Here is a 27,742-nt window from a genome sequence, read left to right on the forward strand (position 1 = left end):
TAATTGGTATTTTCTATAACTGCTTGTTGTTCATCTTTAAATTGTATTATGTCACTTGCAGTAAAGCCACCAGTCTCTTCATTTATACCACACATGTATCAGTTGCTGTATCGTGCTACAGTTTTTGTGTTTCCCCCTTTAAGCCCTCGTTCACACTGATACGCGGGTTTGAAACCATGTAAGTCAGTGGTTCTCAACCTGGGGTCGGGACCCCCTCGAGGGTCAAATGATGATTTGCCAGGGGTCACCAGATCCTGGGCTGTTACCGAAACCCGCACCACTCTCTCTCCCAGCCTTTTTGCGGCTTCCCACTCACCGTTTTTGTAGCCGCCCATTTAGTTTACGGCATGGCTGGGGGGCAGAGACTAGAAGTCAGCTGACTGGTGAGGAATGTGAAGTGGGAGGGGCTGGAGGAGACCCCATCTCCTGTTTTCGACATAGGTGTCACTGCTACGAGACACCACAAAGTCGGAGACACAGTGAAGCTGGAAACACGGTGAGCAACACTACCTGTGATTATAGTTGCCATTAAAAGTCCCCACTACAGTACTCAGATCAGCAGATGACCTTGATCAGGAGCACCCAAGTTGGCCAATCAGAACTCCCCGCAGCACTGCCACTCATCCCACCCCCCCCCCCCTCGCCAGCACTGCCACTCATCCCAAACCCCCCCCTCGCCAGCACTGCCACTCATCCCAAACCCCCCCCCCTCGCCAGCACTGCCACTCATCCCAAACCCCCCCCCTCGCCAGCACTGCCACTCATCCCGAACCCCCCCCCCCCCCGCCAGCACTGCCGCTCATCCCATACCCCCCGCCTACCCACCAAGGAGTAAGAGAAGGAAATAAAATAGAGAATACATGAATGCGAGAGGAAAAGAGGGGGAGGAACAAATAAAAAGGGAGAGAAAGAGCAAGAAAGACAGCTAGAGAGGAATGGGGGTAAAAAAACAAGAAATTAGGATAGCGAGAGATAAAAGGGATAGAAAGGAGAACAAATAGAGTGGTACAGCCTAAAATGTACCATAAGGGTTTTAATACTGTACGAGTGGAAGGGACTCGGGTAGCGCTAAATGTTCGTAGGTTAGGGGCGCAAATTACTTGTCTTGCCTTGGGTGCTGACAACCCACACTACAAAAATAATTTTACTGTTAGGGGTCCCAACAACTTGGGAACTTTTATGAAGGGGTCATGGCACTAGAAAGGTTGAGAACCACTGATGTGAGTTCAGCTGAACTCGCACGGTTTCAAACCCGCATTTCAGTGCGAGTTTGGGGGCTATATGAAAAACATCTGTGCAGGTTTATTGAAATCGGAGCCAAAGTCACCAAAAGTAGTGGAAAACTACTTTTGGAAATTGGTGCGGCGCCACAGCGATTGGGACAGTGCTGCTGCCAGCAATAGGCTGCAATTTGGCATGTGATTTCAGAAGTCAAATCGCACCGATGTGAACGGGGGTTAAGTGCAAGTTCTTTAACCACTTAAGGACCGAGCCTCTTTCTGAGATTTGTTGTTTACAAGTTAAAACATTTTTTTTTGCTAGAAAATTACTTAGAACCCCCAAACATTATTAAAAAAAATACCAACACCCTAGAGAATAAAATGGCGGTCGTTGCAATATTTTATGTAACACTGTATTTGTGCAGCGGTCTTACAAGCGCACTTTTTGGGGGAAAGATACACTTTTTTTTTATTAAAAAATAAGACAACAGTAAAGTTAGCCCAAATGTATTTTTTAAATTGTGAAAGATAATGTTACGCCGAGTAAATTGATACCCAACATGTCACGCTTCAAAATTGCGCCTGCTCGTCGAATGTTGACAAACTTTTACCCTTAAAAAAGGAGAAAGCTGGCCAGTCATATGATCGCAATCTCTGCAGTGAAATGGTGTATTTGCAGCATTTATTGTTATAAATCACACACGTGATTCTGCCCTTACTTATAGGGGGCGCACACACACCGCTGGCACAACGTTTATCCTGTGATTAGTCACAGCAGATGCCGATCAGCAGGTTACAGCAAATGGATGTCTTCCCGGCAGCCACTGATCAGCGAGCAGAGACAGGACAGAGAGCTCTGTCCTGTCAACAGGGATGTGGTGGATTTTTTCCCCCTGCAAACCAGGGAATAAAATCCGCCACATTCCTTAGTAAAATATATAATACACAAAAACACAGGCTAGGCACACATTTAGCCCTTTGATTGCCCAAGATGTTTGACCCCCTTCCCAGCCAGTGTCATTAATACAGTGACAGTGCATTGTTTTAGCACCAATCAATGTATTGGCGTCACTGGTTACCACAAAGTGTCAAAAGTACCGGTTAGTGTTAGATTGGCCGCCGCAATATTGCAGTCCTGCTAAAGTTTTTTATTTGGGTACAGTGTTACATGACCGTGCAATTGTCACGTAAAGTAACGCAGTGCCGTATAGCAAAAAATAGCCTTGTCATGAAGGTCAAGAGTTTTCTGGAGGTCAAGTAGTTATTTTAGTTATCCTTTAATGGTATATTTGTTTCAGATCAGTGACTTGGAATTAAAACCACTGAAATTAGCTGACAGACAGGCAACCAGCATATTTACAGTAGTAGAAGTGGTAGGTGATGGTAACACTAATATGTTTCTCTTGATGGGTCTCCATTAACCACAGAGGCATGTGACGCTGTACGTCAGTGCTATATTCCCCTTCTTCATATGAGGAAGTGAGCAGTTTCTGTGTCTTATTTTATTGTCCTCCCAACTATGCTGTGTGGGTCCGTCTGCATTATTAGCCTGTTCCCTAGAACTATGAGTGTCAGTAAAGACAGTGTGACAGTAATATTTCACAATGGGTGTTGTTATGGAAACTAATAAAGCCTGGCTGTGTGGCCTACTTACAATATCTAGACCTGAAGATATACAATTATCCACCAATTAGACTAATTATGTGAGCCCTTAGCAATGAACTCTTGCCGCTCAATTTGCTCACCTCAGAGCTGTTGCATCATTAAAGACTTGAATTGGTCCTGATTTTTGCAAACCTCATTCTTTAAAAAAAAAAACGAATGCTAATACACTTGTTCTACTATCTGTATGTCAGGTCACCTGTGGCCAGGTGACAAGTGCACCCCGTTGGGGTCAGGGATGCACCACAGGGTAGTGAACCCTATAGCCGACTGCTGCAATCAGAGAGGAAGTGTGAGCCCAAGATTCCCCAGGGCGTGGAGTCTAAGACCCAGCTTATGGTTCACCAGAGCCTCTAGTGGTAAGGATGGCCTTCGCTGCAGCTGGATCCAGGTCGCAACCCCTTGGATCCCCTAGGTCACGCTCCGCAGGGAGAGAGGGGAAGCAGCAACCAGGACAAGCGATAGTGATGGGTAAGCCGAGGTCAGGTCACAGGCAAACAGGAGAAGTCAGGGACGAGCCAAAAACTGTACACAGGAAGGTAAACGTAGAACACTGCAGACAGGAACTTAAGCTAACAAGAAACATTGCTATTAGTGCCGTAGTAAATTACATTGTGATTTTATCAGGAGCAACAAAATTACATCTCGATTTAACCATTTAAGGACCAGCCGCCACAGTTGTACTGCGGCAGGTTGGCTCTCCTGGGCGAATCGCCATACCTGTACATCAGTCGCTTTAAAGGGGTTGTAAACCCTCCTGTTTTTTTTTACCTTGATGCATCCTATGCATTAAGGTGAACAAACTTCTGGCAGTCACCAGCCCCCCAGCCCACCCGTTTTACTTATCTGAGCCCTGGAATGTCCCACGGCGAGGTAGCGCTGTCTCTGACCGGGGTTTTCGACTCTTGATTGGATAGATTGATAGCAGCGCAGCCATTGGCTCCCGCTGCTGTCAATCAAATCCAATGATGCAGGTGTCGGGGTCGTGGCCGAGAAATGTGAATCTCCCATTCCACAACATCCCAAATGTCCTCTATTGAATTGAGATCTGGTGAATGTGGAGGCCATTGGAGTACAGTGAACTCATTGTCATGTTCAAGAAAGCAGTGGTGAAATGATTTGAGCTTTGTGACCTGGTGCATTATCCTGCTGGAAGTAGCCATCAGAAGATGGGTACACTGTAGTCATAAAGGGAAGGACATTGTCAGCAACAATATTCAAGTAGACCGTGGCGTTTTCGTCCACACAGCTGCCGCTCACTGGATATTTTTTATCTTTTTTCAGACCATTCTTTGTAAACCCGTAGAGAAGAGATGGTAGTGTGTGAAAATCCCAGTAGATCAGCAGGTTTTTATATACTCAGACCAGCCTGTCTGGCACCAACAACCATGCCACGTTCAAAGTCACATAAATCCCCTTTCTTCCCATTCTAAAGCTTGGTTTGAACTTCAGCAAGTCGTCTTCACTACATCTAGATGCCTAAATGCATTAGGTTGCTTCCATGTGATTGGCTGATTAGCAATTTGTTTTACCAAGCAATTGAACAGGTGTACCTAATAAAGTGGCCGGTGAATGTAAAGTGGACAGCACTGGGACACCATCAGAAATGTCCCAGACCAGGCAAGCCTTAATGTTAGTGCACTAGGGATTAACAGCAGCAACAGGCATTAGGATCCTTCTCTCAGGTCTGTACTCAGTGTCCCTGGGACCTGGATACCTCCCTCCAGACTCAGGCAGACAGTCTCCTCGGTGAATCTTCCAGACTGAATCCCCAGTGAAACCCCTCTCTTAGCTTTAAAGGAATTTGCATCAAGATAGGTTCCCTAGCTATGCCCAGCTGGGACCTCAATGAGACAAGCAAAATCTTCCGCTGAACTGCCTAGAGGGGCAGAAGTAGGGTGACCACGTGTCCCGAAAAAGTGTAGCTGCTGGCTTTTAATAAACAGACACTCACCTGCTCCACGGTCCAGCGACGCGCCACCTGGAGCTCAGCTCCTCCCCCCCACCTCTCCAGCCGGCGCCTCCATTTATAGTGTAGGCACCCGGTCGTGACAGCTTTCGACTTCACGGCCGGGCACTCACTGAGCATGCGCAAGCGGCGCTACGCTCTATGAGTGGTCAGACAATCGCCTGGGACCTGTCACGTGTCCCAGGCGATTGCCTACAGGGAGGGGCCACCGTAGACGATATGACATATCGCCTAAGCGGTCCCTGGGCGGAAGGATGAAGTGGGACAGGAAGTCCCACTCCTACTGAAGCCCCCCCCCCCAAAAAAAAAATACATGTCAAATGTGGCATGTAAGGGGAAAGAAGTGGTTTATGCGGAAGTTCCACTTTTGGGTGGAACTCTGCTTTAACAGCCTATCTGGGAGTGTGCCACATGTACAAGGTAATGTCTGGACTTCCTAAATCTTTTGATGCACACAGTAAATCAATGTCCTTTGTGGCCATTGAGGAATATATTAAAGGTTTTATGTGCGGAGTTCAAATTTCATCTAATTTGGGCCATTATCATACATTTTGGACAAGTTCAGAAGACCCAAGCCTTTAATTTCACAGTCTGATACAACAGGCAAGACTTAAAATTTAAATTCCCTAATGTCTGGAGACAATGGAGGATCTCTGTGTTGTGCTGCTTGCATTGAATAATGAGCGCCCATCACAGCATTTCGCCATCTACTGATAGTTTATGTAACACAGAATCAGACCAGGGTTAGAGCTCGTATTAGGCCACTTTCATACAAGAGGTCCATTTGGATCCGGCTGTCTGTTTTTTCAGCCAGACCAGATTGGAACCTCCATTCTCCTCTGTGGGCAGTCAAATGTAAATGGCAGTCAGATGTGTCCGTTTACTCCTGGCTTCCTCCGGGTCTGATCCGATCCAGCAAAAAAAAAAAAAAAAAAAAAAAAAAAAAACAGATCAAAAGGAAATCGAGTGTAAACAGACAGCCAGTCCGGGCCAGCAGGTTATGTAGGACAGACACAGTCTTGTCCTCTGGCTGCTCTTCTCAGCTCAGCAGGGATTGGCGGTCAGATCCTGTTGATCAAAATCAGATCTGACCCATGTGAAAGGAGCCTTAAAGGGGTTGTAAAGGTTCATTTTTTATTTTCTAAATAGGTTCCTTTAAGCTAGTGCATTGTTGGTTCACTTACCTTTTCCTTCCATTCCCTTCTAAATGTTTTTTTTCTTTGTCTGAATTTCTCACTTCCTGTTTTTCCTCAGTAAGCTGTTCTGGCTGACTAACCCCCAGCCAGAACGGCTCGGATGATGGTGGAAAGCTTTCTGAGGAGAAACAGGAAGTGAGAAATTCAGACAAAGAAAAAAAACATTTAGAAGGGAAATGGAAAGAAAAAGGTAAGTGAACTAACAATGCACTAGCTTAAAGGAACCTATTTAGAAAATAAAAGACAAACCTTTACAACCCCTTTAAAGGATAATCTCCACGTTTGACTGTCTCATCTCAAAAACATGGTTGCCTCCTCTATCTGTGTAAACATGGTCATAAACTAGAAGATTTTCAAGTGAACATTTGGATGAAAATTCTCAGTACATTCAATGACTTGATAAATGTCATTCAAAAGTAATTCAAATCTAATTTGCTTTTAAAAATCGATTTTGGAATGAATGGACTTTTCTGAACAAAAAACACATTCACTGTTAGAAAATTGTTTGTTTAAGTAAAATTTTCCTTCCTGCTCCTTCAAATTTTGTTATCACTGTGGTTGAAAACAAACGTTTATTTGACCCCACTAGTGATTAGAAAATCTAATGTTGAAACATTTCTAACAAAATGCTAATAGTGTATACCCAGCTACTTATAATTAGAATGTCATTCTCTTATTCTCAGCAAAACCGTGATATGTTTCCCTGTTTCCTCTCCTTAGGTATGCCTTACATTTTATTGTACAATGCAGTATCTCCTATCTCATCATGATCACGGTAGGCATGGAACATATGCACAAGTAAGATATATGTTTGATTAATCATATTTTATAATAGATAAAAAACACATTTTCTTTCTTTACAAAAATGTCTTAACTTGGGAAGTTATTATTACATGTTTGTCATTTAAAATGTTGCAATTTTACAGTTGCTGATTATCTATAATATAGATAAATGTATATCTGCTGTGCTAGGTTATGGTTTTCAGCAGTCTTCTGAGGATGAGTTTGAGTTACCCAACCAATCTGTTTATTTCGCCGGTTCACACTGGGGCGACTCGTTAGGCGACTCAGCCGCCTGACAAGTCGCGTCCCATTCTATTCAATAGAACCGTTCTAATAGGAGCGACACAAGTCGCTCCGACTTAGAAAAAGGTTCTTGTACGACTTTGGGGGCGACTTGCATTGACTTCTATACAGAAATAATTTTGCAAGTCGCCTCTGAAGTCGTCTTCAGGTCGCCTTGCCGAGTCGCCCCCGAAGTCGTGCCGCCCCAGTGTGAACCGGCTCTAAGTGAAGTTGGTTATGTTACATTATCTGAGCTGAAAGCTTTGCAATGCATGCAGAGCCAGCGCTGTAACAAATCCGCTTTCTCTTTACTTGCAGTCAAAGATGTTCTACCGATAAAGGTCAAAGTGTATTACTTTTGCTACTGTCCACAGTCTTGTATTTGATAGAAATTGTACACAACTTTATATCAAGAAAATACATCCATCTGTCTTCAACGAACCTCTTCTGCAGCGTTGACACTCAAAATGGGGGAAGAAAAAAATCAAAATGGAAAAGCTTTGTTTAAACAGGAAAGTATATATAAACAGATTAAAAGCCACCTCCATATTGTCGTGTTTGACCTCTCTTGACTTCTTCAAGAGGCTCCTAAAAAGTCTAACAGACGAAACATATCGAGCAAGACTGTCTGGCTGTTGCTTTTAAATCATTTCTTGTTTTAATAAATGCTTTTACAAAAGGAGAAGCTTCTTTATATTGATTTTGTTTCCACATACTCTTCTTTGAGTGTCAAGTGTGAGGCACTATCTGGCAGGATTGTTGAGGGTTTACATGTTTTATCTACACATGTTATAAATGGAACAAATATATTGTTATCTCAGGTCTTCATAAGTTATGTTCTTGGTCATGGATCCCAAAGGCTTTGTAAAGCTTTGGGTGAGGTAAAGCCTCCTAGGTCCACATGGTAGCCAAACCTCATTATTAGTCTCAGCTGTCCACAAGCATGTATATACAGTATGTGAAATGACTGATGCTCAGGGCTCTCCCTCTATTCTGATGCCCTGTACACACGATCGGTTTTCCCGTCTGAAAAAGTCAGATCAGAGCTTTTGGTCGGGGATTCCCAACCGTGTGTATGCTCCATTGGACTTTTTTCAACTGGAAAACTGCTGGAAAAACATAGAAAGCAGATTCTCTATTTTCCCAACAGAAAAATTCCTAGCGGAAAAAACATTCGTCTGTATGAAATTTCAATGGGAAAAAAAACACGCATTTTTGAAAACAATTCGACGCATGCTCGGAAACATTGAACTTCATTTTCTCACCTAGTTGTAGTGCTGTACGCCACCATGTTCCTAACGCTCGAAAGTTCAGAGAACTTTTGTGTGACCGTGTGTATGCAAGACGAGCTTGAGCGGAATGCCGTTGGAAAAACCATCCAACTTTTTTCCGACGGGAAATCCGGTCGTGTGTACGTGGCCTGAGAGTCTGCTGCTGGGTGAAAACTGCTGACATAACACTGAAAAGGGTATAAGTGCTGCCTGTTTGTGTTGGGAAACCCATTATGGGTCAACTTGTTTGTCAGGGTCTGACAAATATACACTATATTGCCAAAAGCATTGGAACACCTGCCTTTACATGCACATGAACTTTATTGGCATAACAGTCTTAGTCTGTGGGGTTCAATATTAAGTTGGCCCACCCTTTGCGGCTATAAAAGCTTTGACTCTTCTAGGAAGGCTGTCCACAAGGTTTATGAGTGTGTCTAAAGGAATGTTTGATCATTCTTCCAGAAGCATATTTGTGTCAAGTTCAGCCCAAACTCACTCATCCATGTCCTTACGGGTCTCGTTTTGTGCACTGGTGCGCAGTCATGTTGGAACCCCAAACTGTTCCCACAACGTTGGGAGCAGGAAATTGTCCAACATGTCTTGGTATGCTGATGTCTTCAGAGATTCCTTCACTGGAACTAAGGGGCCAAGCCCAACCCCTGAGAAACAACCCCACACCATAATTCCCCCTCCACCAAATGATTTGGAGGGGTGGCCCAATACGTTTGGCAATATAGTGTAGATGAGCGTGTTTGGGGTGGAGGAACTTGACTGGCCTGGACAGAGTCCTGACCTAAACCCGACAGAACATCTTAGGAGTGTAGACTGCAAGCCAGGCCTTCTCGTTCCACATCAGTGCCTGACCCCACAAATGTGCTTCTAGTGGAATGGTTAAACATTCCCTGCAAAGGGTGTGCCAACTCAATATTGAACCCTACGGACTAAGACTGGGATGCCATTAAAGTTCATGTGCGTGTAAAGGCAGGCATCTCGTTACTTTTGGCAATTTAGTGTATATAAGTTTAGTTAGTGACTCAGACAAGCAGATATTTGTTTTTTGACTTGCTGTACAAATCCCTCATACATTAAACCTTGTATGTTTACTAAAAGTAAAGTAATTAAAGTGCATAACAAGCCTGCTTGGACTGTTGCGCCCTGCTTCTCTGTGTAGCTACTGTCTTTGAGTGTGGAATCTAGAAAGTATCTGGTGTTCTGCACCTTGGGGGTTTGGGCTCAGCTACTGGCTACTCCCTGGTCACTCTGTTGCTTGCAGCCCAAGAATAAGGTAGTTGTTGGGTAATAAGGAACTGGAGTATGAGAAAGATATGTAACACATACAGTACATGGCTAAAAGCTGAGGCTTGAGACCATGGGTGCAGTGGGTGCTTGGGGTTGTTTGTGCAGAGATGCCACAACAGACGGTGGATGCAGCATAGGCAGTAGGTGCAGCGATGGCACAGCAAAGGCTTGGACTGTAAGTGCAGCGATGGCACAGCAGAGGCTTGGACTGTAAGTGCAGCGATGGCACAGCAGAAGCTTGGACTGTAAGTGCAGCGATGGCACAGCAGAGGCTTGGACTGTAAGTGCAGCGATGGCACAGCAGAGGCTTGGACTGTAAGTGCAGCGATGGCACAGCAAAGGCTTGGACTGTAAGTGCAGCGTTGGCACAGCAAAGGCTTGGACTGTAAGTGCAGTGGGGATTGCAGGTAAAGCAGAGACTAACAACAGCATGTCCCACTCAAAATTATAATGGCAGATTCGGCTCGCTGCCCCATCACATCCAGTGCTGAACCACAGGAGCTAAGTAACTGTGACAGATAGTTGAGGTGAGCATAGATATACTTTTCTTCACACATGATATAACATGAGCCTGTCACATTCCTTATTTTCATTTTTTTCACATTCTTTAAAGTGGAACTTTTCCCATAACAACTTGATAAAAAAAGAATGTTCTTTAGCAAGCAACATACATTCCACATTAATAATTATGCTGCCAAAATAAGTGTGTGCTGTACATTGCCTCCAGCATTGCTCCTGTTTCTTCTTGTTGGAGGCTGCCATTTTCCTGAAGCCCAGTGCCCCTCAACAGCAGTAACTCATAAAACAGAACTAAACCCAACGATTTAGGGCACCATACATGCATTGAAACTGATGGGAAAACCTGTGCAAATTTCTCTTGCAGAGACATCGGTGTACTTTAGTTTTCATGCACGTGGACATCAGTTTTTATGCAAGTTGACATCCGTTTTCATGTGCGTCAGTTATGTGCCCTATTCACACCAATGTTGATGTCATGTCAGTTTTTTTCACGTACAGAAAACTGCATACATGTGTTAAATCCAATTTGGGGGTCTTAATTAGACCATCAGATGATGAGACAGTAGATCCACATAAGTAGGTGCTTTAATATAAGACATTGCAATGGAGAAAGACAACAGAGGTCTCGGCATATAAGCGAGTAAAAGTGAAAGTGTTTCTGAGCTTACAACTACGGGATATACAATTTATACGTATGAATATTCATATGATATGGGTGTGTATCAAGTGTATTCTAGGCGTGATAAAGGTGTGATCGTATAGTTTAGTCCAATCAAAGTCCATTTCTTCTTTACAGTAAGGGAACAGTTAAATGGGTGGTAACATCACGTGACTGGCAGAAAAGTCTTTTCCTGGAGTCTTTGACCAGTTCAAACTGGTTTAGTAGAAAGTCTGGGCCAGATTCACGTAGAATTCTGGCAGCGTAACGTATTGCATTTATGTTACACCGCCGCAAGTTTTATGGGCAAGTGCTTGATTCACAAAGCACTTGCTTGAAGCTCCAGAGTAGAGCTGTAAAAACGCCAGACGTTGAACGCTCGAAAACGCTCAAAAACGCTACCGCGGCGTTTTTTTTTTTTTTTTACAAAATAAACATGGACAGGCGTTTTTAAGCTGTAAAAAGGCTAACACAAGTGGCTGTAAAGACGCCAGTGGAAATGAAGCCTTATACAAAAAAAAAAAAAAAATGGGCTAACTTTACTGGCTAGTTTTTTTTTTAAATTCATTAAAGTAATTTTTTCCCAAAAAATTGCATTTAAAAAGACTGCTGCGCAAATACAGTGCAACATAAAATATTGCAACAACCGCCATTTTATTCTCTAGGGTCTCTACTAAAAAAATATATAATGTTTGGGAGTTCTAGCAAAAAAAATAATGATTTTAACTTGAAAAGAGCTGTCAGAAAAAGGTTTGGTGTTTAAGTGGTTAAACGTTCCCTAATTTACATACAGAAGTTTATTCCTTTGATGTGATACAATGTTTAGACTTAACTTTCCACTGATAAAGAATGTTTTCAAAACTTGGCAGGCTGCCCAGACTTGCCAGATTGCCCAGACTTTGACTTTTGAGTAGAGAGAAAATTCTTGAGTAGAGAGAAAATTCTTTGCATACCAAAGTGCAGAGAGAAAATTATTTTCATGTCAGATTGTGAAACCCTGTGTCAAGAATCGCAAAGGGAAAAAGATCACGATAACGATTCTTGACGATTAATCGTGCAGCTCTAATCTGTCATATTTGCTTGTTTCCTCAACCAACCATCTAATGGCTGGTGTCATAACTGATCACATGTGCACCACCATGGCAGTTGCAGATCAGACAGAAGCAGCTTCCTTGGCTGTAAAGGATAGGGGGGTTTCATTTTGCTTCAAAGCTATCAGCAGATCAGCCTCTACAAACTTGGTAGTGCCTAAATATGGAGAGCAACTGAGCATGTGTAGAACAGGGTGAGGATTTTAAACAGTATAAACACTTATTTTGAATGTTTTACATAGATATACCTGCTAAAGGGGCCAGCCTTAAGTGATCTAGCAGCACTTAATTTTCTGACTAAGGTTCCACTTTAAGTGATATAATTTCTATTGTTACTGAATATCATTGTTAATGATTTAGATCTGCATGATTGCAGTGGGATGGACTTTGCTTAGGACTGTGTTTAGATGAGGAATCGCCTCTAAGCAGTAGTGCAGTCACCATGCGGTGCGTTGTCATACACTGGCCACAGAAGTTCTCTGCAGTGAGTGCAGACTGTGGAGAAATGTACAAGTGTAGCTCTACCCTTGTAGGAGCCACTAAGTATAATAGGTTCTTTCTCTCAATAGTGCAGAGGCAGCCAGGCACACAGAAATGCCGCGTACACACCAACGATTCCGAGCATGCGTCAAATTGATTACGAGCATGAGTAGGATTTTTATGCGTCGGAATTGACTACAGATGATCGGAATTTCTGACAAGAACTTTTGTTGTCGGAAAAATTGAGAAACAGCTCTCAAAAAATTGTTGTCGGAAATTCCGACAGCAAATGTCCGATGGAGCATATACACGGTCGGATTTTCCGACAACAAGCTCACATCGAACTTTTGTTGTCGGAAATTCCGACCGTGTTTTTGCGGCATAACAATTCACTCACTCTGGTTTAATAATCAGTCTAGGGGATGTCTTTTTTTTTTTTAAATAAGAGAGGGAAGCTTCGGGAAAAATCTTACATTTTAAATAAAGAACTTTGAAGCAAAATAAGGGTCAGTGCCCATCAATGCAGGCTGATCAATTCCCATCTGCAGCCTCAAAATTGCCCATCAATGCAGCTTGATCAATGCCCATCTGCAGCTTCACAATTGCCCATCAATGCAGCTTGATCAATGCCCATCTGTAGCCTCAAAATTGCCCATCAATGCAGCTTGATCAATGCCCATCTGCAACTTCACAATTGCCCATCAATGCAGCTTGATCAATGCCCATCTGTAGCCTCAAAATTGCCCATCAATGCAGCTTGATCAATTCCCATCTGCAGCTTCACAATTGCCCATCAATGCAGCTTGATCAATGCCCATCTGTAGCCTCAAAATTTCCCATCAATGCAGCTTGATTAATGCCCATCTGCAGCCTCCCCATTGCCATGAGTGCAGCCTGATCAATGCAATCTCAGGGAGGGGGGCGTGATGAGCGCCATCAGATTACATACAGCGAGAATTTCCTGTTTACTCGGCAGCCTCTTTAATACAAATTCCTGCCTCCTGGGCCAGCTTCTATGATGGAAAGAACACTGGTCCAATGACGGTCCAGGAGACGGGTCTTCCTATTACAGAGGCCGCTGAGTAAACAGGAGCTTCTCGCTGTATCTAATCTGATGGCGTTCGTCCCGCCCCCCTCTCCGTTCTCTCCGAGGCAGCCCAAATTGCAGTATCAGCGTATAACACACACACACTAAAAAGTGAGTCTTATACGCCACTAAATACAGTAATTGCTGAAAACTTGTAACTGGGGAGGGCAATGGGGTATGGGATACTCCAAAAACATCAAACACAGGACTTTCTCTAGGTAATAGCAACACATTTTTTTTACTCCTAGCTGTAGACCAGGAGAATACTAGAGCAAGAGTAGGACCTGTAAGTAGACTGGAAAAGTCTGAGTTCTTGCAGCTCAAGAACACAAGGTGGATAGCACACTAGGTATACTGGAGCAGGGGCATGACCAACATCCTGGATTTAAGCAGCTGCTCGTCAGAGCTCTGTCCAGCCGATCTGACCCTTGATTGATCCTGCTGACCCTGTGTTTTCCAGAAGCCCGCATCTACCTTCCCAGCTCTTCTGCGTCAGCTGTGCTAGTGGGAAGATTGAGATCGGGTTTGCCGGTGTGGATGCGCCGGGCTTCGAGGCTCCTCTCCCCTTCTGTGTAAAGCTGCAAGATGGCACCGGCCTTCCTCGTGGTGCGGGGAGAACACAGGTTTACTGGAGCAGTTTGTAACATCCACAGCTGAGGATCATAGATAAACCGCAGCTCAAGAGATTGGTCTCTACTCACAAATCCCAGTAGAAGCAAGGCCATGTGCTTGATCCTGGGCAGGGGGTAGTCCAGCAGCCTGTCAGGAGGGCTTCAGGGATTGGCAGCCTCCTAAAGCTCAGAAGCCCCTTTCTCCAGGAGAAGAACAAGTCTGCAGAGGTTTCAGCCTATGAAACCCCCCTCAGACTACCTAGTGGGCACACTTCCTTAAGGATTGGCCAAAGGGTAGTAAATATTCAGGTGAGAGATTTCCCTCCCTAAACTCTAGAAGTTTCTAAAACAGACAGGGGAAAATAATCTTTCCACCTGGGAACCACAAACAGGCCCAAGCAATCAACTCTACCTTCTCTAACTACAAAGCAAGCTAAATACTAAGGCCCAGATTTTCAAAGGAGATACGACGGCGTATCTCCAGATACGACGGCGTATCTCCAGATACGCCGTCGTATCTCTGAGTCTGAGCCGTCGTATCTATGCGCCTGATTCTTAGAATCAGTTACGCATAAATTTGTATTAGATCCGACCGGCGTAAGTCTCTTACGCCGTCGGATCTTAACTGCATATTTACGCTGGCCGCTAGGGGCGTGCACGCTGATTTACATCTAGAAATATGTAAATCAGCTAGATACGCAAATTCACGAATGTACGCCCGGCCGACGCAGTACAGTTACGCCGTTTACGCTAGGCTTTTCCCGGCGTAAAGTTACCCCTGCTATATGAGGCGTACATGCGGCGTATCAATGTTAAGTATGGACGTCGTTCCCGTGTCGAATTTTTAAAATTTTACGTTGTTTGCATAAGTCGTCCGTGAACGGGGCTGGACGTAATTTACGTTCACGTCGAAACCAATACGTTCTTGCGGCGTACTTTGGAGCAATGCACACTGGGATATGTCCACGGACGGCGCATGCGCCGTTTGTTAAAAACGTCAATCATGTCAGGTCACATAACATTTACATAAAACACACCCCCCTGTTCCACATTTGAATTAGGCGGGCTTACGCCGGCCTACAGTAGGTGTTTGTGATATTGTGCTTTTAGCACGACAGCGTCGCGCTGATACTCGGCGACGTGGTGCCGAGATCTCGCCGACATCTTGCACTCACTGGAATAGTGACAGCACATCCCAGCAAGCGCGTCATAGAAGCGACGGGAGATCCGACTTGGATTCCCGCCAATTCTACACGTGTGCGGCGTTTGTTATGAATCCTGAGGGGGAAGTCCCCGCCGGATTTTAAATAAAAATCCGGCATGAGTCCCCCCCTCAGGAGCATACCGGGCCCTTAGGTCTGTTATGGGTTGTAAGGAGAGCCCCCCTACGCCGAAAAAACCGGCGTAGGGGGTCCCCCTACGATCCATACCAGACCCGTATCCAAAGCACGCTACCCGGCCAGCCAGGAAGGGAGTGGGGACGAGCGAGCGCCCCCCCCCCCTCCTGAGCCGTACCAGGCTGCATGCCCTCAACATGGGGGGGTTGGGTGCTCTGGGGCAGGGGGGCGCACTGCGGCCCCCCCACCTCAGAGCACCCTGTCCCCATGTTGATGAGGACAGGGCCCCTTCCCGACAACCCTGGCCGTTGGTTGTCGGGGTATGCGGGCGGGAGGCTTATCGGAATCTGGGAGCCCCCTTTAATAAGGGGGCCCCCAGATACCGGCCCCCCACCCTAAGTGAATGAGTATGGGGTACATCGTACCCCTACCCATTCACCTGCAAGAAAAGTGGTAAAAACACAAATAAACCACACAGTGTATTAAAATATTTTATTAGTCTGCTCCGGAGGCCGCCCCCTGTCTTCTTTATTAGCTCTTTTACCAGGGGGGGGCTTCTTCTTTGACGTCTTCGGGTGGGTGGGGGCCGCCGTCTGGTTCTCTTCCACCGCCGGGGGGGGTGGCTTTTAAAAAAGCCCCCACCCCCCCGGCGGGTTTCCTCCGGCGTCTTCGGCGGGGCTCTTCTTCTTCCGCTATCCCGACGGGTCTTCTCCGCTATCCGGGGGGTCTCGCCGCTCTCCGCTGTTGACTCGTCGCACCCCGGTTCTTCGTCTCGCAGTCCGGTCCCTTCTTCCGTGCTGTACGTCTTCTTCCGCGCTGTGACGTCATGTTCTTCACTTCTCTTCTTCTCCCGATGTTGACTCGCCGGTCCTCCTCGCTGAAATGACGGATGCGCGCCTTGCATCGGACCTATATAGGCCTCACAGTCCCATCATGCTCTGTACCTACCCATGTGATACCTACCACGTGGTAGGTATCACATGGGTAGGTACAGAGCATGATGGGACTGTGAGGCCTATATAGGTCCGATGCAAGGCGCGGATCCGTCATTTCAGCGAGGAGGACCGGCGAGTCAACATCGGGAGAAGAAGAGAAGTGAAGAACATGACGTCACAGCGCGGAAGAAGACGTACAGCACGGAAGAAGGGACCGGACTGCGAGACGAAGAACCGGGGTGCGACGAGTCAACAGCGGAGAGCGGCGAGACCCCCCGGATAGCGGAGAAGACCCGTCGGGATAGCGGAAGAAGAAGAGCCCCGCCGAAGACGCCGGAGGAAACCCGCCGGGGGGGTGGGGGCTTTTTTAAAAGCCACCCCCCCCCGGCGGTGGAAGAGAACCAGACGGCGGCCCCCACCCACCCGAAGACTTTAAAGAAGAAGCCCCCCCCTGGTAAAAGAGCTAATAAAGAAGACAGGGGGCGGCCTCCGGAGCAGACTAATAAAATATTTTAATACACTGTGTGGTTTATTTGTGTTTTTACCACTTTTCTTGCAGGTGAATGGGTAGGGGTACGATGTACCCCATACTCATTCACTTAGGGTGGGGGGCCGGTATCTGGGGGCCCCCTTATTAAAGGGGGCTCCCAGATTCCGATAAGCCTCCCGCCCGCATACCCCGACAACCAACGGCCAGGGTTGTCTGGAAGGGGCCCTGTCCTCATCAACATGGGGACAGGGTGCTCTGAGGTGGGGGGGCCGCAGTGCGCCCCCCTGCCCCAGAGCACCCAACCCCCCCATGTTGAGGGCATGCAGCCTGGTACGGCTCAGGAGGGGGGGGGCGCTCGCTCGTCCCCACTCCCTTCCTGGCTGGCCAGGTAGCGTGCTTTGGATACGGGTCTGGTATGGATCGTAGGGGGACCCCCTACGCCGGTTTTTTCGGCGTAGGGGGGCTCTCCTTACAACCCATAACAGACCTAAGGGCCCGGTATGCTCCTGAGGGGGGGACCCATGCCGGATTTTTATTTAAAATCCGGCGGGGACTTCCCCCTCAGGATTCATAACAAACGCCGCACACGTGTAGAATTGGCGGGAATCCAAGTCGGATCTCCCGTCGCTTCTATGACGGCTCTGTCTCCATCGCGGCAAGCCAGCTCGGCGCTGGCTCCCGCGATGGGGCTCTTAGGTGCTCAATCTCGCCGAGAAAGAGAGCGAGATTGACACAAAATCGGGTTCACCTACTGTATTTACACTACGCCGCTGCAACTTATGGAGCAAGTGCTTTGAGAATACAGCACTTGCCCGTCTAAGTTGCGGAGGCGTAACGTAAATAGGATACGTTACGCCCGCTCAAAGATGCGCCGATCTACGTGAATCTGGGCCTAAATTTACCTAGTAGCCTACCTACGAGGGTGCTACACAAGAAAACTAAAAGGCAGGGTTAAGGGAATCCTGTAGCAGAAAGGGTAGCTATACATCACTGGCTTTGTATAGAGGCTCTACTCGGTTGTACCACTATACAGTCAGAAAAAAGGTTGAAATATTATACCCTCAAAAAATATATATACTTATACAAACCCTGCATATTGAACAATTTAAAGGGTCACTAAAGGAATTTTTTTTTTTTGCTAAATAGCTTCCTTTACCTTACTGCAGTCCTGGTTTCATGTCCTCATTGTTCGTTTTTGCTTTCATGTTGCTGTAAATCTCTCTCTGTTCTGGACACTTCCTGGTTGCCTGTTTCCTGATAACCACAGTACTGGGAGATTTCTCACGGTGGTCACTAATCAAGGAGCTGTGTGTAAAACGAAACTGGATTGGTGCTGAGGAGTTTTAGACAAAGTATCACTGCTCTCTATTGGCTGACTGCCCTCTAGTGGCTCTCTGTACATCAGAGAACCAGCAAACAACAGCAAAAACAAAACTACACTGCAGGCACATTATATGATTGTTTTTTTTATCTATTTTTAATCATTTTTAAAAGGAATCAGTTAACTATTATGTCTCTATGTCCTGTAAACAGTCATTTCAGCTAAAAAAATGTTTTCCTTTAGTGACCCTTTAACAACAGGATCCCGCAATAAAGTGTTTTTTGGGCAATGTTTTTTTTTTTTTTATTACATTGTATTTCAACAAACTTCCATTAATTGTGTAGTCGTGCAGCTGGATTTTTTCCTGGTTAAAACTAAAATTCTTTGGCCCCTGTGCTAGTATTCTGTTGGCAGTGCAGCTTACATACGTTGTGCTCCTTTTAGAGGCTCTGGAGTTTACCGATTCAGCCTTGAATTGCATATTTTTTTAAATCACTAAGGCTCAGTGGTTTTAGTAAAATGAGCTATCGTCATATCTGAGAGGATTATTCAATCCTTGCTCCTGGCAGTAAGTACCCATGTATGGTTAATGTGCCAGAGCGAATGTCTCATACCCTACACATCATTAAGCAGCATGACAAGGCCCATTGAGGATCAGTGAACTCCATTATTTCACCTTGTTAGTGAACTCCTACCTACAGCCAAGTGAGCTTTTCACCCGCTTGCTACAGGTCTCAGCTCCTGAGAAGGTGTTATAAAACTCATTATGCTGCTGCTACATTTGTCATTTTTAGATTACATCAGGAATTCATTGCTAACTTCGCAAAATACATATTATAGAGACAGATATTTAGATATATTTTACATACTACATATGTGTTTTGTATGCATAGCTTTTCTTTCTATGCATTAAGATAAACAGGCTTCTGTGTGTAGCAGCCTCCCCTCAGCCCCCCTAATACTTACCTGAGCCCATCTCTATCCAGCGATGTTGCACAAGAGACTCGGCTGCCCGGGACTCTCCATCCTCATTGGCCGAGACAGCAGCACGGCGCCATTGGCTCCCGCTGCTGTCAATCAAAGTCAGTGAGACAATGAGGAGAGGGGGGCAGGGCCAGGCTGTGGCCCCATGTCTGAATGGACACAGTGAGCTGCAGCTTGGCTTGGGTGCCCCCATAGAAAGCTGCTTGCTGTTGTGGGGGCACTCAACAGGAGGGAGGGGCCAGGAGCCCCAAAGAAGGTCCCAAATAGAGGAGGATCTGAGCTGCTCTGTGCAAAACCACTACACAGAGCAGATAAGTATAGACATGTTTGTTATAAAATGGGAAAATTCCCCCAGGGGGGGTTTTAGCAGCAAAATAGTCAAATCAATGGAAGATTGTTTTTTATTCATAAAGTCTTTTATTGTATCAAAAAGGCAAAATTCGAATTCAAAGTGAGTTTAAAAGATGAGCTCTGGTTTGTGACGTATAAAAAACATATTCCATCATTTCTGCCAGGAATATGTTTATGTGTCACAAACCAGAGCTTATCTTCTAAACTCACTGTGAATTTGAATTTCACCTTTTTGATGCAAGATTTTTTTTTTAAATAAAAAACAATCTTCCATTGATTTGACTATTTTGCTGCTAATTCCCCCCCCCGGGGGAATTTTCCCTTTTTGCTAATTTTCAGGGGTGTGCAGCTCTGCCAGCTCTCACATATGTGTTATTCCATTTAACATGTTTTGTTATTTTTAACTAAAAAAAATACAAGACTTTAGTATCACTTTAATTCTCATGTATTTTTCTGTTTTGGTCCTGTGTGGTTTGAATTTTATTTTCACTTGTTCTTCTGTTTAAACCAGTAGAGTTGATTTGTATAATGATAACCTGCTGATTACTACATTGCCCGATAGACATTCTGGAGCAATGTATCACATGGGGTTATAAGGGTGGAGGACGCGGTTAGGTGAGTGGATGAGTAGAGAAATTAGATAGTGGTGGGAATTTGGTATGAAGTAAGAAAAATAGGTGGGGAAGTTCCATGCGGATGACGCCACCCTTGGGGCTCATTTCCTGTTAGTAAAAGACGATTTGCGCTTTTCTGTCTGTTACAGCGTGATGAATGTGCTTACTCCATTACGAATGGTAGTTTTACCAGAACGAGCGCTCCCGTCTCATAACTTGAGCATGCGCGGGTTTTTAACGTTGTTTTAGCCCACACGCGATAATTTTTTTACAACCCGAAAAACGACATTGTTTAAAACGTCAGGTGACGACATTTCTAGTCGAAACGCGTCGGATGAACCCATCCACAACATCGCTTTTGGTCATGTATTAATATATGTCGATTTGGTGTGTTATCTTTAGATGCGGGTTCTTTCCTTATCTTTACACAGGTATTAGCGCTACATTGTTCCAATTTACCTTATTTTGCTCTATTCCAAAGTTGTGTGGCGGCTTATATTTGTATTATACACAGCACAGTTTATTCTTTATATATGTTTAAAACCCAGAAAAGTCACCACATGACTTCAGCATGCCCAATCATGCTGAGGTGTGGAGTAGCCAATCCTGGGAGAGCTGGAGAAGAAAGTAGGAGGGGATCTAAAGCACACCGAATGTCTCTCTCAGGCCCCGTATACACGTCCGAGGAACTCGACGTGCCAAACACATTTTTTTTTTAATCCCTTTATACTCATCTTTAATCCAAAAGTCTTCTAGCTGGTCCCATTCCTTCACAGGTCCTTTTTCTTGTGCAGTGGCCAGTCCTAAATAATTGTGAGTGCCGTTCTGTGTTGCAGTACTGTGAGCCCAGGCAGGATGTTCCCAGTAGGCGTGTCCTTGACATCCTGGGCTCACAGGAAGTGGGTTAAATGATGCTGGGTTAACAATGTAAAAGCAGACACGGCTGATGTAGCCAGGGCTGGTTGAAGATCAGCTACCCACAGAAGGCTACAACCTGTAGATGTTTTAGTCTGTAAAAATGCCCCAGTTATTAGGTAGCCATTCCAGACCTGATTTTTTTTTTTCTGTCATCTAATTTTTTTTTCTTCTTCCGTGCTTCTGCCCCCAACTTATCACACGCTGCCTGTGCATTCATTCCAGTATAAATGGTATTACTTTCAGCTAGGTGTTCCGTGAAAATTGGAAATAGGCAATTGCTACAATACATCTATATTTTATTGCTTGATAATTATCATTATTGGATGGATGAATTGCTATGCTGGGATACAGCTGAGTGAATGAGACGGAGCATTAACCTTGCACTGCAATGAGATAATAGTGAATTATCGTTTAATTCTAAATCCATAATATGGACTAGGTTCACCTTTATCCCATCACGTTATAATGATATATGTTATTTACTCAGTGACAATCATTTTAACCTATATAAAAATCCGCAAATACAATAATATCTTATTGACTATCTATGTGATCCATGATCCATAATCAAATGTTGTTGTTAGATTGGTAAAACCAATGCAGAATAACGTGTTGTTCTTTATGTAGCGCTACCCCTGCAGGAGCCGCTGATTTGTTATTGGGATCGGCATATTGAGTTACCTTAATGTGGCGTATGGGTGCAGTCAGGCCCGGATTTCCCACAAGGCCACTGAGGCCAGGCCTTGGGGCGGCAGGGTTCCAAGGGGCGGCAGTGGCATGGATTCCCCCGACGCCCGGAACATACAGTTAAGGGCGATAAGTTATGGGGGAATCCGCTCGCTCGTTAACAAGTGATTGCGGCGATGTCGCCAAAATCACTTGTAAAATATGTGCTGCCATCCGTCCTCCCCTCTCCCCCCCACCCCACATACCTCTCTCTGCTGGCTCTGTCTTCGGGACTCCGTCCTCGCCCCGGCCACAGAGTCTGTCTCCTGTCCCTGCTGCCAATGTACACAGTGAGAGGGGAGAGCTGTGCTCTTCCCATCTCAGCTGTGACAGGAGTTCTAGCACAGTGCTAGGACTCCTGTTTTGGAGATGACAGGGTCGATAAAGCCTCCAATTGCTATCACACAGGAAATTGTTTTCTCCTGTGTGATAGCACAAAAGTTAAGTGAAAAAAAATTGATAAAAAATAAATAAATAATAAGAAAATGATACAAAAATTTTAAAAAGTAAGCGACAAGCTACAAATAAATAAAAAAAAAAAAAGTGATAAAAAAGTAAAAAAACAAACAAAACATATTTGAACTAACCGCGTCGCACATTCTCCATTGATTTGGGCGGGGGTTCGGTTGGCGGGGAGGGGGTGCATTTTGGAACCTGGCCTTGGGGCAGCAGGGAGAGCAAATCCGGCCCTGGGTGCGGTTGGAGAACAAAGCAGTGAGCGAAGGTCCAGACAGTGAATAAAGGGTTTTCCAATGCTTTATTTCCAGGCCAAACACGGCCAACATCAACATCAAATGGGAAGAGCAGGTTGATGAAGAAAGGGGAGAACCTTGCAGTGTCAGGCCCGGATATTAATTGAGCAGTACTTGCTCAATATAATACCAAATTATTATTCGTCGCCACTCTAGTTGGAGTGGGTAAAGTGCCCCCGGACAGACCCCTCTCACAAGCCTGGCATCCGAAGTGTCACTTAGGATTTGCTGGGAGGAACAGATCTCTCTCACAGACCTGGCTCTAGGGCCTCTGCCACAGGCCAATTACTTTAGGTGAGCTAGATGGATAAATGGAGCGAATCCTCCCAGTAGGTTTTAGCATAGGTCACCGGATGACAGCAAAACTTACCTGTCAACATTCCGGTCACCAGATCCCCGATTGGTTCGTTCAAGCCCTGTTGGACAACCTGCCTCCGGGTTCTCCTCAAGCCGACCCCCCAATCGAACGGCACCCAGCCTGGGATCCTTTCAATAGAACTGGGGACCCAGTAAGTCACTGGAGTCCCCTTTTACCTCCAAATTAGGGTTTGTGTAGACTGCAATTCTGGCCTGGTGGGCCACGCTGGCGGGGTCCATGGATGGGCGCACCCTGAAGGTGGATGCCGCACCTGGAACCGGGACCCCGCGAAAACTTGCCTAGCACATGACACCTGTCACAGATATACCCCTCCCCAGCATGCCCCGCGAGGGAGAAGCTCCTCTAATTGGCTGCTGGGGAAAGTTGCTCTGCCAGAACCCCTCTGGTGCCAACTGCTGGCCAGGGATGGTATTTCATCCCTGGAGCACAGACTGACCCAGTGGACGTTTCTGGAGTGACAGAAGTCTCAATTTTAGCAAATTGTGAATGGGAGCAAAATAACTCTCCCATTCCCCACTAACTTTAGCGTAGTGCCCATACTGAAAGTAAGGGGGCGCTACATTTAAATTTTGTAAAATGAAATCTGGTTTCGTGCAGTAAGGCAGTGCAGAGTGCCGTGGCGATGCACAAAATATTGGTACCTATAAGAACCAGTCAGATCAGATCAGTTAGAAAACCAAATAAAGTTTATTTAGACCTGTATGGGAATGCAAAACCCCTCTAAAGCAATCAAAAGCCAGTCAACAAAAGCCCCAAATCTATCCAAAATGGGGAAAAAAACTAACAAAAACAAAGCAACAATCGCAATACAAACATTTTAGAGGATATTTAAACCATAACAATGAACTTCTCTTTTTTGGTCCCTTTTTGGTTTGTTAATATACCATTAAAAATATTTTATACTTTTTTGATCTTGCGGGAATTCATGTGATCTGGTTACTTTCTGTGCTCTCTGGATATGTTGATTTTTATCAATTACAACTCTACATAACCATGCCCTTCTATGGTATGGACTATAGGAGAGGGGGGGGGGGTGTTCCATAGTCCTACCTTGTTTCTGTTGGCCTAAAGCAGAAGGACTGGAAGTGTGTTACTGACAGAATCACTTGAAAAGAAGAAAACTAATACAACAACATCTTAGGGCTGGTAAAATTCCATATATCACATTTTTCTTTTTGGGTTTATATACACTTTAAGAAACACATTAGCAGTAGTAATATTAACTGCTTAAGGACCGTCCCACATACATATACTGTGGTAGGGCACCCCTTAAGTGCGAAATCACGTACCTGCCTATGTAAACAAGGCAGGTCGCCGTTCTCTCAGGGAGGAAGATAGAGATCTTGTGTTTCTGCTAAACAGGAACACAGATCTCTGTCTTCCTCCAGTCAAAGCATGCACCACACAGTTAGAAAGCACTCCAAGGAAACACACATTTAACCCTTCCATTGCCCCTGATGTTAACCCCTTCCCTGCCAGTTTCATTAGTACAGTGACGGTGCATTTTTTTTAGCACTGATCACTGTATTGGTGTCACTGGTCCCCAAAAAGTGTCACTTAGTGTCAGATTTTTCCGCTGCAATGTTGCAGTCCCACTAAAATCGCTGTTTACCAACATTACTAGTAAAAATAAATAAAAAGTCCATTCAAAATTGAGGGTGTTTTTTTGTTTATAGTGCAAAAAAAAATGGCAGAAGTGATCAAATATCACCAAAAGAAAGCTCTATTTGTGGGGGGGGGGAGGGGGGAAGACATGAATTATATTTGGGTACAGTGTCGCACGACTGCACAATTGTCAGATAACCAATTAAGGACCGCCGCACGACGATATACGTCGACAGAATGGCACGGCTGGGCACAAGGGCGTACATGTACGTCCCCTTTAAGAACCCAGCCATGGGTTGCGAGCACATGACCGCGCCCGCGGGACCCGCGGACCCGATTGCCGCCGGTGTCCCGCGATCGGGTCACAGGAGCTGAAGAACATTAACCTGCATAATGGTCCGGGTCTTAACCGGTTATAGCAACACAGTGCCGTATCACGAAAAATAGCCTGGTTAATGAAGGGAGGTAAACCTTATGTGGCTGAAGTAGTTAAATCGGAGCTCCACCGTAAAAAAAATATTAAAAGCCAGCAAGTACAAATACTGCAGCTGCTGACTTTTAATATATGGTCACTTACCCATCCTGGAGTCCAGCGACGTCGGCAGCAGAAGATGAGCAATCGCTCGTCTCTCGGGTGCCCCCACAGCCATAATCGGTGAGGGAATCAGGAAGCGTTGCGGGTTCACTGCCCGGTTCCCTACTGCGCATGCACGAGTCGCGCTGTGCCGTCCTCACTGTTCCCCACTGTGTTCTGGGAGCCGTGTGTTTCCCAGAACACAATGGGGGGGGGGGGGGCGTACGGGAAGTTTCTCCCTTGATCAGCCAAATTGTTTTGACATCATTAGTTTTTACTTATTTAGTTAATTTAAATTAAAAGGCATGTGAGCTTCAGTCTAACATTTGCTTATGTTTTGATATTGTAGACATCAATATCAATGAACATCACAAACATATACAAAAACGTGAGCCTCAGTCGTCTAAAAATGTAAAATTAGCTTATGTGTTAAAATTGTAGATGTGTTAAAACAGAGTGTGACAAACATATACAAAATATGACATGGGGAAGCATACATAGGAGAAGAGTACAGAGAGTCTGACATGGGGCAATATAAAACCTACATAGGTGACCGGCCTTTAACGTGATTGCACCAAATCCTTAAAGTGGTTGTAAACCTCAGTCATGAAATTTGAACTAAGTTTATATACCGTATCTGCAGTGTTTATTTGTCTCTCTCCAAAGCTCTAAGTGTAATTTCTCTCTGGTGCTTTGTTCCTCTGTTATCAGCATGAGTCCCTTCTTAGAAGTTTTCCTGACACACTAGATAACATGAGCTAAAATTTGTGTCGGGGAGGGATATCGGCACACAGCTTGTCTATTCAGAATACAGCTCTGCATGTACCTTTGTTTCTCTGCCTATGTGGAGGGGAGGTGTGTCTCGTCCCTCCAATCAGCTCTCACTAAGGATGAGCTCCGGCGTGTTCGCACAGTCCACGTGCAGAGCCCGCCAGGAAGTCGGCACCGCGCTGCGCTAATCACAGGCAGGGAGACTTTGTCCCGATGCTCGGCTGCAGAGATCGGGAAATGTCTCCCTGCCTGTGATTAGCGCAGCATGGTGCCGTCTTCCTGGCGGGCTCTGCACGTGGACTGTGTGAACACGCCGGAGCTCATCCTTGGCTCTCACACACTGCAACTGCCACCTCTCCGCCCCCTCCTCTGCTGCTGACAGATGAAAAAAGATTTTTAACACAATCTGCACCTTTTAAAAGGTGTAGAGTGGAAGACTGCAGTTAAACAAGTAAAACTTATGTAGGAGGATTTTTTTGATCTCTGTGTATCATCTGAAGCTGGGTATATGTGAGGATTTACAAGGAAACAATTTAAAAAAGAAAAGGACACTGGAACTTTTTCTAGGTACTACTGGTAATTGTACTACATATTTTATTCAACAATGTCTTATTATTTTTGGGTTATACTGTATAGTGTATTTTATATTGGGTTATATATGTTGTATACATCTGAAGAACCACTTAAAACAGCCCCCTTCCTCCAGTCCTTAACCTCCTCCCTCTTTTCCTCCTCCACTTCCTACTTCACCTCTTTCTCCTCCAACTCTGCCTCCTATGTGATTATGAAGGAATTTATTTTTAATTAATTCATTATTATTATTATTTTCATAAGGCCATACCTACCCTGATTAAACAAATACAGGCAGGAATGGCAAGTCCATAACTAAAATGTTTACAAGCACCCAGTCCAGACTACTGGGTGTTCAGGGTGTACTAGTGGCAGCTGGATCTTTTTTTTTGAGGGCGGGCGGCAAACAAACCCCCCCAAATCGCCTGCCTGCCCACTCGCTCACTCGCCCACCCGCACTTACACCATCCAGGTCCCGACTTCTCCTCCCGGCCTACCCGGTCGCTTCTTCTCCTGCCAATCCATTCTTAGGACCCGCTTCCTGTCCTGGTTGGCCAGGAGGAGAAGCAATAAGACAATAGCAAATGTTAATTTGCTAATTTAACAAGTGGGTGGGCTCGGGGCCCAGTGCTCTGTGCCCCAAGCCCAACCTTTTTGAAGCCAATGAGAGCCTTAGGCTCTAATCATGTGCTTCAAGAAAAAAAAACTGTAGAAATCCATGCGTCCGACGCCCTGCATGGAGATTGGAGGGCCGCGCATAGAGATTAGGGTGGCTGTGCCCCTTATGGACTGGCCGCTGCTGGGATGTACCATTGGCTGGATAAGGATAAAGTAAGGTGCTATGCAAAAAGACAGCTCTTGAATGGACTGTCAGCAACAGCTGCCTGATGCTCTCCATTGACCCTAAGCTAAAAGTTACAGTTTATCTGAAGAAAAAGGAATATGACCCCAATTCATAGAAAAAAGAAGCTAAGGTGTTAACTTTTAAAGTTAGGTATTAGTTAAATAATATTTATAAATGCCACGCCTTGGAGGTAATTCGATGAAAAGCTTCTGTGAATCAACATACAAACTATATCAATTTTGAGAACAAACAACGCAAACAAAAGATAAAAAATATATTTCCTGAGATCTTCTCACTCCTGCCACCTTATCATAGATGTAAATACAATAAACCACATCTGTAATTAATTGCAGATCTGCGGTGGCACTGTGGTTTAAATACCCCTTCCAAAATTAGCAATCATACCAAAATTCATAACACAAAATGAAAATCAATCATATAAA

General features: G+C 45.1%; 1 protein-coding gene across 1 annotated transcript in view; it reads left to right on the top strand.

Moving 5' to 3' along the window:
* Positions 1-27,742, top strand: part of MBOAT2 (membrane bound O-acyltransferase domain containing 2) — a 302,314-nt gene that overhangs the window by 77,388 nt on the left and 197,184 nt on the right. The window contains exon 3 of the mRNA XM_040348642.1: positions 6,768-6,845. Within this exon, the coding sequence (XP_040204576.1) occupies positions 6,768-6,845 (78 nt within the window). The remainder of the gene's footprint in view (positions 1-6,767; positions 6,846-27,742) is intronic.

This window comes from Rana temporaria, chromosome 4 (genome assembly GCF_905171775.1).
Source record: "Rana temporaria chromosome 4, aRanTem1.1, whole genome shotgun sequence".
NCBI lineage: Eukaryota > Metazoa > Chordata > Amphibia > Anura > Ranidae > Rana > Rana temporaria.